This window comes from Nycticebus coucang, chromosome 21 (genome assembly GCF_027406575.1).
Source record: "Nycticebus coucang isolate mNycCou1 chromosome 21, mNycCou1.pri, whole genome shotgun sequence".
NCBI classification, from domain to species: Eukaryota; Metazoa; Chordata; class Mammalia; order Primates; family Lorisidae; genus Nycticebus; species Nycticebus coucang.
The window spans coordinates 48,892,022-48,904,645 of record NC_069800.1 but is presented as its reverse complement, the minus strand read 5'-3'; the positions used below and the strand labels follow the sequence as shown (position 1 = coordinate 48,904,645).

General features: G+C 49.0%; 1 protein-coding gene across 7 annotated transcripts in view; it reads left to right on the top strand.

Moving 5' to 3' along the window:
• PTPRT (protein tyrosine phosphatase receptor type T) overlaps positions 1 to 12,624 on the top strand; it is a 1,115,914-nt gene that overhangs the window by 1,088,326 nt on the left and 14,964 nt on the right. For all 7 annotated transcript variants that reach the window (XM_053574016.1, XM_053574013.1, XM_053574015.1 and 4 more), the window contains 2 exons: positions 829 to 1,002; positions 4,491 to 4,622. In XM_053574016.1, the coding sequence (XP_053429991.1) occupies positions 829 to 1,002; positions 4,491 to 4,622 (306 nt within the window). The remainder of the gene's footprint in view (positions 1 to 828; positions 1,003 to 4,490; positions 4,623 to 12,624) is intronic.

Sequence of the window (12,624 nt, the reverse complement as noted above, 5' to 3'; positions counted from 1 at the left end):
GGTCATACCTCGGCATTGGGAGCTAAGAACCAGGCAAGGAGAAGCAAGGATGCTCCAGGACTTGCTTCAAGTCCATGGCCAAGTGCTAAGCAGAGATAGCCCAACACCCCAGTCAGGCCAATACCTTAGTGCTTCTTCAAACAAATAGTCTTTATTGATTTGGAGTTTAGAGTGGGGAACAAGTGCTGAATGAGGGAAGGACAAAAGACACAGAACTCTGGACATTGCACATAGCATTTCATCTCATCTATTGGCTGGGGAAGTTCAGCTTCAAACTTGCAAGACTTACCATGCAGAGCACCTGCCCTGCAACTTCCCAGACCTACTAGTGCTTGCCCCTGGGAAATCTCCCATCCATCCAGAGTTGCTCATCCAAGCATCCTTCCATCCTCATACAGCTTTCTCTCTGAGAAGAGCAACAATGTTTTCCACATTCCATGACACTTCCGGTGACATTTAACACTCATGAGGGATTCCCTACCCCTGTGCCCACACAGAACCTCCTGACCAGCCCACACTTAACATAGTGCTGGCTGTGCTGACCCCATTAGTTCACATGGTCAGCAGGTGTTTCAAGTGTGTGACTCGGCCTGTGTATGGGTGCGCTGCCCCTGCAGCCTTGGCACACTGAAGGCATCACACTGTTCACAGTCCCTGTAGCAGGGACAAGAGATGGTAGAACATCACCACAGAAGAGGAGCAGAGGGATAGCAGAGCCAAGCTTGGAGGGTAGAAATTGGCTGTTTAGGCTAAACTGGAATATCACCTAGTCTCTGTTTGTGTGTAACCATCTGAGCAGCACCTGTGTATCCTCCTTTATGCCCACAGACCCTCAACATTGTGACACCCCGCGTGCGACCTGAGGATTGCAGCATCGGGCTCCTGCCCCGGAACCATGATAAGAATCGGAGCATGGATGTCCTGCCCCTGGACCGCTGCCTGCCCTTCCTCATCTCAGTGGACGGAGAATCCAGCAACTACATCAACGCAGCACTGATGGATGTAAGCCAAGCCCTGCCAGAAAGCTCCTGGCCAGCATTCCAGGGAAAAGCTTCTTCCCCAGGGGAAGGTGGATGGACCCCAGGGCCCAGACTCCACCAGCCAGCCTCTCCTGGCCTCTGACATCCTGGCCCCAGGGCCTCGGCTCCGCATCCCCAGGATGCTCTGGTTCAAACCTAGACACAGACTGTGCTCCTTCCTGCTCCTTTGCTCCCATAAAGAGAATGGAAGGAATAGACAAAAGGCTTAAAGTGGCTCCCAAAACACCACAGCAAGTCTATAGGCCTACCCAGCATCCCTGTCTGATGTCCCTCAAGCTGACACACAGCTCGAAGTTCAGTAAAGGGGCATTCTCTGTGCCAGCCCTGGGCCCCAGCCCTTGGAACACAGGATGGTGCAGACACAGGTTCTGCCCTCCGGTAGCTCCCATGCCAGGCCCTAGATAACATTTGTGCAGAGACAAGTATGAGCACATAGTAGGTGCTCAGTATGTGGTTACTGGGCAGGTGATGGGAAGTGGTAAAACAAGCACGGAGGGGAGCAGGCGCATCCTGACTACCCTGGGAGGGGCACCGGCTCCTGCCTTCTCAGTATCAGGCCTGGGAAGGGCACTCTGTGCTGCACTGGCCTGGGATTAGTGTCCCTGCCCCCGTCAGCCCATGCTTCTGCCACACATGCATCTCCCAAGGCCTTCCAGCTACTTCTGAATGTCATCATTTCACCTCTAGTGTTCAGATGTGTTTGTAGCAGGAAGGAACCACAGACCAGCTAGTCCCAGCCGTGAACTTTCAGCAGAGAAATGAGGCCAGAGAGAGAAATCAATTTGGTCGAGGTCACCTAGAGAATTAATGGCCAAGCCTAAACCCTAGAATTCATTTCACGAGCCTTCCACCATTTACTCCTTCCAGTAAGAGGCAAGCATTGCACCTCTGAGGCCAAGGACCAAGAACACTGTGACCTGATTGGAATGAGGCCTTTCAGGTGCCCTCTCCACCCCGAACCTGAGGTCCCAGCCGGGCAGCCTATGAGGGCCTCCCATCTTACTCAGAACAGACAAGAACATTGGGTGCTCTTTCCTGAGGTCAAGGCCAAATAATTCTATGACCTCTACCTCTACCTCTACCTCTGATCCTCTTGCACTTTCTTCCCAAAAGTCTCAGGTATTAGAAGCAGGGAAGTGATGGGAGTTTCAATGTCTATCTCAGCTCTCTGGGGCCCTTCCCTGCCCTCTGTCCACAGGGACCCATGTGTTCCATGAAAACCCTGGCCCAGGTCGAAGCAGGGAGCCTTGTCTTAGTTATGTCCTGTAGCTGGAGGTGGAGAGAAGACCTCGGTATTGGCTTAGCTTAGAGCCTTCCAAAGTCAACATATGCATGTGTATATGTGTATGGTGAGAGATGGGGACCTGGGGTGAACCCACACTGCCAAGTTCCTCCTAGCTTTGCCTGCCACTTGTCCCAATACCCTCCCTCCCTTCCTCATCTGAACAAGGATCAAACAGGCTCCTGGATTCTGCTTCGTAGGTTAGATGCTGCCTGGAGTCATATGCCTTCTGCCAAGCTCTGATGTCAGTTGTATTTTCTTTGTCCACAGAGCATTTCTCCTGTGAGCCATCACTGGGGTCTTTTCCTTTCTTACATTAAAAAAAAAAGAAGTCCTTATCTGTATTCCAGCTCAGTCTGTGCATTATCTGGTAACCATAGCAGCTTTGCTCCTAGCAGAAAAATATGAAGTTCTCTGGGTTAATTTTTAATGTTTCCCCCGGTAAAGGATGATGCTATCCATGAAATGGATTGCCGACTGATCCCTGAAACCCGGCAGAAGCACGGATCTTGAACATATTTTCAGATAAGGCTTTGTCAGGCATGCTGGCCTAATAGAGCATTTATCACAGAGACAGGAGAAAAGGAGAGAAAACTAACACTCGCTGAGACCGGGCCCCATGTCAGACCCTGGGCTTATGCGGTCTCGTTTTGCATTTAGGTATGAATAGTCCCATTTTCCAGTGAGGTCCCAAGGGTCAGAAGATTTCCAGCATTTTGCTTAAGGTCAACTAGCTCAGAAAGAGGGGATCCAAAGATCTGAACCCCCAGTCAGTTGACTCTTAAAGGCCAGATTCCTTTCCATTGCTGGAATTGGCCCAAAGATTGTGCTATTTGTAGCTAGATAGTTTGGCTTTGGGGAAACTAAGTGATCTGCCCTCCCAGACTCCCCTCTGACTGGTCCACTGGCCAGGAGAAGGCCCTTGGAAGACAGGACCCCCCTAATCTGCATGCCTGACATCCACGTTTGCAAGGCTTTGTCCTGCTTCTACAGGGCTCATGTCCCCCTTCCCTCCCCATCTTACTCTGACTTGTAGCTGCACTGGGAACAGCCATCACTCCCCTAAAGACCCTCCCCTATGCAAACTTGCTGAGAACATGAGCTATTTCTCAGGTTTTCCAGACCACTCATCAAGTGGACTAGCTCCCCAGTCTCTATAAACACCTTCTCGCAGGGGACTGTGACAAACAGGACCACATGGAAGCTTCTAGACTCCACAAACCATTTTCTCTGGGCCTGCATTTCCCCATATGTAACACAGGACTGATTTATTCACTCACTCACGGGAGCTGCCCCGAGTGTCCAGTGTGGGCCAGCCCCAGTGGCCACATCACGGGCGACAGAGGAAGTCACAGGTGTCTCCACCCTTTCAGGGGACTTACAGTCTGGCTCTTGTTTTCTGGTCTTTTCACATGCAAATCTCATTCAGTCTGTATGACAACCATCCCTTGGGATTTATGATTCCTGTTTTCCAGATGAAGAATCTGAGCTTTGCAGAGATCAAATAACCTGCCAGTGCTTAGCACCCTCTCTTACCACCCCAAAAGGCATTCTACAAGTGATGTTTGAATAGATGACAGGATGTATAAATAGATAGATGGATGGACAGGTGGATGGCTCAGAACTTTAGATGACAAAGCTGAACTTGAATCCCACGTAGCCTGATCCTAACATGTGGGTACATTCTACTGCCCCCTGAGTTCACAGGACACAGTGCCCTCTTCGCCAGCCCAGCTCAGCCCTCATTCCAGCCTGGGGGCAGGAGTGAGCCTCAGACCAACTCACACCCTCCCTCACATCATAAGCACAGGGACCCAGAATATCCCTTATATCCCAACAGAGCAGCCAATCTGCATCTAGAATCTTTTTCATTTCATATTGTAATGCTGATTATTTACTAAGCTCGAAGATACAAATAATTTATTTGGATAATGCACATCTGAGTGACACTTTCCTAATGAAATGTCTTAGTCTGGAGGAGAATGTGTTCATTATAAGAGGGTCCCCTCTGCCACCAGGGCACTGAGAGATAACAGAGGAGGCAGGTCCTTTGTGTAATCTATTTGGCAGGCTTGGCAGCCTCTGGCAGCTGTCCGGGAGGCATCATCATCATCAGAATATCACTGATGGATGTGTATTTTATAAAGCCTATGTTGTTCCTTTGTCAGAGCCACAAGCAGCCTGCCGCCTTTGTGGTCACCCAACACCCTCTACCCAACACCGTGGCGGACTTCTGGAGGCTGGTGTTTGACTATAACTGCTCCTCCGTGGTGATGCTGAATGAAATGGACACTGCCCAGGTAGGAGGAGGCCCAGCAGCTACCCCAGGCAGGGCTAGGTGGGTCGAGGGAGCAGTGCCCTAGGCTTGAAACAGCATGTGCTGGGTCTGCCCCAGCTAGCTGCCCTGCGATGGCCACTGTCTGGCCGTGAGCAACAGGGGAGCCTATTCTGCTGCCTGAGGAGACAAGAACTCTCCTGTTGGGCTCTGGTGCCCCCACAACCCCTGCTTATGGGCTTTGTCCAACTCCCCCCAGGGCCAGATTCTATTGCTTCCTCCCCCAACACCTGGTGACCTTAAAGACCAACAAAAAGGCCATTGGGGCAGGAGCAGAGGAAATGTGAGGAGAACAGCAGGAACTGCGAGGTCAGAGGTAGAACTTGGGTTTTGCTTTAAGAGAAATAAGGAGCCACTGTCATTTTGGAGCAGAGGAGTGACATAATTTGACTATCTGGCATCAGTTTCTGGAGCCCACACCTCTAGGGCAGGTTAGCCATTCTGGGGTGAGGGACCTGAGAATGGCCTTTCAGATGTTTTAAAAGCTATCCTTTCACTGCTTTGAAGAAAACGCAAAGTAACTCAATGCATTCCCATGTGAGTGCCGGCCTTGTGCCACCCTTGGGTAGGAATGAGAGTGTTTTAAAACAGATCTGAGCAGTAGTCTCAGCCATCCCAATGTTCCCGGTCTTGCTACAGAGACAGAGCAAATTGTCCCAGGCTCGTGTGGCCACGTATAATAGAGGTCAGCAGCGTGAAGTGCTGTGCTGTCCAAGAGCAGGGAGCAATTAATTCTGCCCGGAGGGTGAGGGAAGGCTTCAAAAAGAAGGTGATGGTGGCCTTGAGGAAGGCAGAGGAGCTGTAGGCATCTGGGGGCTGAACAAGCTGGGAAAAGGCATTTCAGGCAGAGAGAACAGCAGAGGCAGAGGCAAGGGGAGGGGGATGTGTTTTAGGTTTGTCTGCAGAACAGCGTCTGTTCCAGTGTGGCTGGGGCTCTGGGGATGTCAGCTAGAGAAGAGGGTGGTGAGGCTGCAAGGAACAGCAAGTGGCCAGCTTGCATAGGGCTGCCCCCCACCCCCAGGCCAAGGAGCTCCAGCCTTGAACAGCAGCATGGGAAGCATCAGAGTTTTACTGTGTAAACAGAAGCTTTCCCGCAAGCCCAATACAGGAAATAGGCGTGATGGAGAGCTGCTCATGGCAAAGCAGGAGGCAGGGTGGGGGCCACTGACAGTGTTCCCAGCCTTCTCTCAGTGTCTCTCAGAGACCCAGCACCTCTGTGACATCCCTGGAGTTCCCAGACGCACAGTTAGAAACACCTGCTGTACAGGGAAGAGAGACACCGTGGGCGTTCACAGCGGCCTGCAGAGCCAGAGCTCCTAGAAAGCCAGGGCTGGGGGGCCAGACAAGGGGAAAACCTGGAAACCAAGGAGCCTGGGAGAACAAAATTGCAAATACACAGAAAATAAAGGTTGGTGACCCAACTGGGGAAGTGGCAGGGAGGCGAGAGAACTGGAAGTGGATGCAAAAACATCTCTAGAGTTGCAGGTAGCAGTTGCAGGTGGGAGGTGGATGAAAAGGACAGACCTCCTTAACCGCAAGTTGTACAGTCTGGACGATCACGTGCCAGGGATGCAACCGGCCCACATGGGAAAGGCAGGAAGGAGGGGAAGGTGCGGAGGAGCAGAGGAGTAGGGGACACAGCCAAGTGCAGCTTGGGATGTATCCATGAGAAATGTTCAGGAATGAGTCCTTTCACCCAGAGGGCCATATCCGTAAGCATCTGCCATTGGCCAGAAGCTGATCTAGGTGCTCGAGACGCATCTGCGAGTGACACAAAGCACAGCATGAACATTCCCATCGCTTATGCAACTTCTAAAGGGGGAGTCAGACAATAAGCAACCAACACTTCGACCGTGAACTTATTACATGTTAGAAGGTGACAAAGTATTTGGCAGAAGGAAATAAGAGGTCAGGATGGGGACAATCACAAGGCTGGGTCTGGGGCCTGGGGAGACGATGGTGTCTAAACATGGACCCGAAGGAGGGGAGGGAGCAAGCCAAAGCCTCTCGGGGAGGAGTGTCCCGGGCTCCTGCACCTGGCCATGCGGCAGACACGCACCTGGTGCCTTAAGGAACAATCTGGAGCCCAGTGGGGCAGGTGCAGAGGGAATGTGGGCAGAAGAGCAAAAAATGAAGTCAAGGGACCACAGAGCTTATAGGGAGAAATTGGGGCTCGCTCTGAGAGAAACAGGGTGCCACTGACAGGAATTAAGCAAAGCAGCGACATAATTTAACTTTTTAATAAAAGCATCTCTCCAGCTGCTGTGTTGAGAAGAGATTGTGGGTGCCAGGAGGGGGAAGGCTGATTGCTGAGGATGGGAACAGAGAAGACGCTTCTGTCATAATCCAGGTGGCAGCTGGGGGTGGCCTGAATCAGAGGGGCAGCAACAGAATGGATTCTGGATATATCTCAAAGGTAAAACCAACCAAATACCCTGACAGATTACATGTGTAAGAGAGAAAGAGGGACCAAAGGATAATTCCTAGGTTTGAGGCCTGAACGATGAAGGCTGGAAACAGAGATAACTAGGGAAATAAATAAATTCCCATCAGAGCATTCTAGAAAGTTCCCTGCAAAATTTTGGAGTCAAAAGACAATGCCAGCCTATTCCTCTGGCTGAAGCAGTAAAACAGCAAACAGCAAACTCAGCTCATGAGCCCAGGAATGGAGTCGGGCCCCTGAAAGGCTGTTTGCTCTCTCTTTTTCAACATGCTTTTCTACCAAACTGGAGCTTGGCCACAGAGGAAGACTGTCAAGGAAGCTCACTGAGGAACAAGGGTCAAGATCGTCGGCTAAAGCTCCCCTTTCCAGCATGAGTCCTGTGTGGAGAAAGGATCTCACAGGCCCAGATGTTGGTACGGCCTTTGAGAACTGATTTTCTAAATGCAAAAACATCAGGCTCAGAAGTGCCCTGAGGTTGGCTGTCATATGCAGCTGGCAAGCATGCCCTGAAATCGGCAGATGAATAGAACACTTATTGATATAAATATCATCGCCGCAGCAGCTGGGCACCTCACAAAAATAAACAATGACACAGCATGAGCTTCAGAAAAGCTGCCCTGGGCACCTGGAGGGGCGGTTCTCTGAAGTGGCATCAGCATTTGTCTGCCAGCTCACTTGTGCCCAGGCAGCTCCTGGCTTGGGCCAGCCCAGCAACATGGACAGGCTTAGGACCTGGGTATCACTAGGTCACTCCTGAGGACCAATGCCAGGTCCTGTGGTTTGATGAAGAACCATAAAGGCTCATGTGCTGGGTAGGGCAGGGCTACCTGTAAATTGCAACAGAATGAGGTAGAGGAGAGGGTGTGGGCCCACACAGGGCTTTATTTGCACTGCTGGCTAAATCTGACTCTGCTCAGAATCCTACACTACTTCATTCAATCAGCCCTCCCCAGGCACAAATATTCTTCCATTCTCGCTGTTCAAAGATTATTAGGACCAATGGGGGAATCAGGATAAAGACTGTCAAATTTCTGCATTCTACCTTAGGGATTTTTCTAGCTCTTTAGGACTCCAGAGACCTGTGGTCAGGTTTGTAGGACACAATCCTAGAACCACAACATGCAGCAAACAATGCAGCTGTGGTTTCTCAGACTCAGCAGTTTAAAAACACCTTTCAACCACATGCAGCTGTGTTGACAAGGTCTCTTCCAGCTTTGCAGCTCCATGGATAGACCAGAGTCCATCGGGAGCTGGCACCAGGAAGAAGCCCCCTTTGCAGTCATGATCAGGAGCTCCCCCCATACCAGCCATGGAGTAGGGCTGCGTGACAGACAGAATCACAGCCCCCCAAAGATCCTAATCCCTGAAACCTATAAACGTGTATTGTACACAGCAGAAGGGACTTTGCAGATGTGATGAAGTTATGGATCTCGAGATGTGGAGATTATCCTGAATTTTACAATCAGGCCCAATGGAAGAGTCTTTCTAAGAGAGAGACGGGTGGATCAGAGTCAGTGGATGGCAATGTGATCACAGAGCAACAACTGAAAGATTCAGCCACCAGCTGAGAAACACAGGCACCTTCTGGAAGCTGGAAGGGGAAAGGGACTGCAGAAAGGAAAGAGGCTCTGCTGAGACGTCGATCTTGACCTCTGAACACTCATTTCAGATTCTGAGCTCCAGAACCGTAAGATGATAAATCAGTGTTATTTTAAGCCATGGGCAGCCATAGGAAATTAATATAGGCAGGAACACTGAAGCTGGAAATTCAGAGCAAGAGTAATCGGGATTAGAGCCAGAATCAGCATTGGGTGTTAGAATGGAAAGTGGTTTAATCTGGAGAAATTCATGTCTCCATCAGGATCCAAAGTCAGAGCCATCAGGAGCCATGAGGGAATAGGATGTGGGAAGCCACAGGTAAGGGAAAGGTCCACTTCCCCAGCTTGGGCAGTCTTGCTGATTCAGAGGGACATCTTTAAAGGTCCAGGAGCATCATTCAACCATTCATTCATCAACATACTCTTGTCAAGAAGCTACCATGTGCCAGGCACAGATGTAGACATGACAGGACAAAAGAGGCATGAAAAACTTCCCAGCCCATGGAGCTGGCATTCTCATGAAGTGCCACCTGCCCCTGCTTTCTCTTTGGCATCAGAAAGGATAAAATCTTCTTCATCTGAAGTCATCTCAGCAAGCCCCTCAAGACAATGAAGCAAAGATGTGAGAGAAAATATCCAGGGGGCATGTCCCGCTGCCCTACAGCTCTGCGGACAGCTATTTGTGGAATCCAGTGAGGCATGGACACCCCATCAGCCTGGAGTCAGGTTTTGGGTCAAGGAGACCCCCCTCACTTTGGATGCCTCCACGTAATGAGTACAAGTGTTTCAGCACTCCCTGAATATTCTGTTGATTTATTACTTGGCTACAATGGAAGTATGCCCTGAGTATTTCTCATCATGTTCCTTGACACTAATTCTAGGGAGCACCTTTACCTAGCTTCAGTCTTAGAGATTTTATAATCCAAGTGTCATCAAACACCTTTCAGCATTTCCCATGTCTTCCCTCTATGGATCCATTATTTGGAAAGCTTTTATTCCCCAAACTCTATTTACTAATTAATTGTTTTCCATAAATATAACTGTAACCATGAACTTCTGATCTGTAGGCCATGTGCAGAACCAACAGGAGATGCTCTAATTCTAGCCCAAAGCCAAAGGCTTGGTTTGCTGCACTTCAGAATAACATGCAGATAGCACACTGGCTTTTCCTGCTAACGTTAACAGACCTGATTTTGCAAATCACTGATTTCAGAAAACTGAGACCCTAGCAGAGAAAGGATTTGTCCAAGGTCACATGAACCACCACTGACTTGAGCCCAGGGCCTCCTGCCAGAGATGATGACAATTTTTACCATCGTTATAACAGGATGTACAGGCCCCAGTGCCCAGTGATCACTAATCTCTGGCTCCTGAATATATGGAGCAAACAGGAATGTTTTCTTACTTTACATTCAAGAGTCCACAGCTTATATACAAGCTGAGTTTCCCGGTTCTGAGGCCGACCTCACGGAATGCCTGAAAGATCAGGGGTGCAAAGGCAGGTGGAAAGTTGAGGGAGGATGGGTGGGTCCAAGGACAAAGGGCAGGCTGTGATGTATAGCCATGGAAGTGAGTGGGGCAAGCTTCTCGTCCTCCCAGGAGCAAAGCAGAGTGCTATTTCAGAGATGTCTTTTCCTGTCATTCTGCCTGCAGGGCAAATAGCAAGCATTGCTATCCCCATTTTTATCTCGGCTTGTGAAAACACAGCCTAATGTGCCAGCAAAATACACAGAACGCAGAGCTCTGCCTCCCATCCTGCCATGGGTCTGGCTCTGCAAGAGTCTGTGTCTCTGTTTCTACAACCACAAGAATAGTGGGGGTAACGGTACAGGAAATCTGGGCTCAAAAGATCCAGTTTCACATTGCAGCCTTATCCCTTCCTTGCTGTGTTGCCCTGAGCCAGTTTCTCAACTTCTCCAAGCCCTGATATCAACCTCTGTTAGATTACTGTAACCTGGAGGCCAGCCAAGTTCACTCTAGCTTTGAATATTTTAACAAATTTAGCTCTGTTCCCTAGTCTGCATCCTGTAGGAAAACCCAAAGTCTACCCCAAGATTTCTGAAGACTCCAAGCGGGTCCCATTCCCACATTAACTCCCAGGTTCCAGCTGAGGCTCCATGGTGGAGGGTTGATGAGGCGTCCTCATTCCCACAGTGCCCATGACTTAGGTTGAACTTCCTTGGTCAGCAGCTGCATATCTTCCCCTAACCCTATTGCCCAAACCATTCTCTTGCCCTGTCTACCTCCTCTTCCGTTCCTCTGTTCTCAGCTCTTCCCTTCCCTCCCCCAAAGTGGTTCCTTTCTTAAGACACAAATTTCAGCTGTCTCCTTAGGACCTCTTTCTAAAACCTTCCCTGAGCCTTGCCTCTGCCCTACCAATAGTCATCCCAGAAACAAACTCTGATGCAGCTGTTACTCCACCAACTACGTGGAGACTCCATCAGCACTTCCTGGAGAGAGACATGCAAATGTGCTTCATTGGCTGCCCTGGTGTCCCTTTCTCTGTCCCTTGCCACCTCTTCATCCTTTCACCCACAATCTGTCCTCTTTAACTGGCCACATTGTCTTTAACTGGCCACATTGAATCTTCATAGAATGTGTTTAAAGGAATCTCAGAATTACTGATCTGAATTTGAAAAACAATTCAGAAAATTCTTTTATATTTCTGCCCTAAAAGTACCAATTCAATTCACCTTTAGGTGGCCTGAAGCTGATCTCCCCGCTCCTGGGTCACTTTTAAGGACCCTTGGTAAGTGAAGTCCTGAATTTCTGGAACTGTAGTATTGCTTGCCCTTTTCATTTCTTTAAAGTATTTTTTTAATTAATAAAGGCAACTAAGGTGTACCAAAATATGCTTTAAAATTGTTTATTCCAAAAATTAGTATGCTAGTTTTCATTCAGCTCATCAGAGCATGTTTATTCCAGTGACTAACAAGCATTCTGATTCCATCAGCAAGAAAAAGATGTTTAATGAGTGAGGCTACCTCTGTGTTTGTTATATTTCACGCATGAACTTGCACCCCTGATGGACATCTTTTCATGGCCCAAGCATCTCTGGGATCACAAGGTGGAATGATGTGTGGCAGCCATTCCAGGGCTGTCCACACGGGCTTCACAGCTTCTGCTTGGCTTAACCTGTTCTGACAATAAATAGCAACTGCTCCTGTTTTTCTGGAAGAAGCACAGTCATTTCTAAATCATCAGCAACAACAGGACTGACTTCCTCTCCCAAGTATGGTCACCACCACCTGATATCGACAGTGGTGAGGCTTGTCCCTTCAGGCAACACTGCCCCACCCCCAGACCATTGGGAAAGACAGGGTTGGAAAAGTCGCTTAGTAGGAGGTGAGACAGAAAGTCAGTCCAGAGTCAAGGCTAAAGATTGTCAATCTAATAAAAGACAAAACAACAACAACAACAACAACAACAAAATAAAACAAAAAAGAATGTCAATCTGTTCTTGGATCAGCCCACTTCACAAGTTTTTCATCAAAGGAAGAAAATACCAAGGTTGCATTGAGTATACGTGTGGTCTCAAGATCATCTAGGTCCTCATGGTCTTCCATGAGGGAACCAAGTGGGCTTCCTAGAAGCCCTACTTTCTGGGCCCTAAGAAACCATGAGTCTCCCCATGCCCAAGAGTACATGTGCCTCCATGGACATCTGTGATCTCGGTTTCATTTCTATGTGAACCAGAAGGCAACGCTTAGTTCTTTGCTAGTTTCCGCAGGAAATCCATGTACTCTGAGCATTGCACATGCTCTTAAAAACCTAGAGAATATTTAGGAGTTGATATATTGAGTTACCTTATACCCTTCATTTGCTCTTCTGTGCTCCCAACCTTCTTTTATCTTCTGTGACTTTCAACTTGCTAGAGTACCTATAGGTCTCTCTTGAAATACAAGGTCACAGATCCAAGTTGCCAT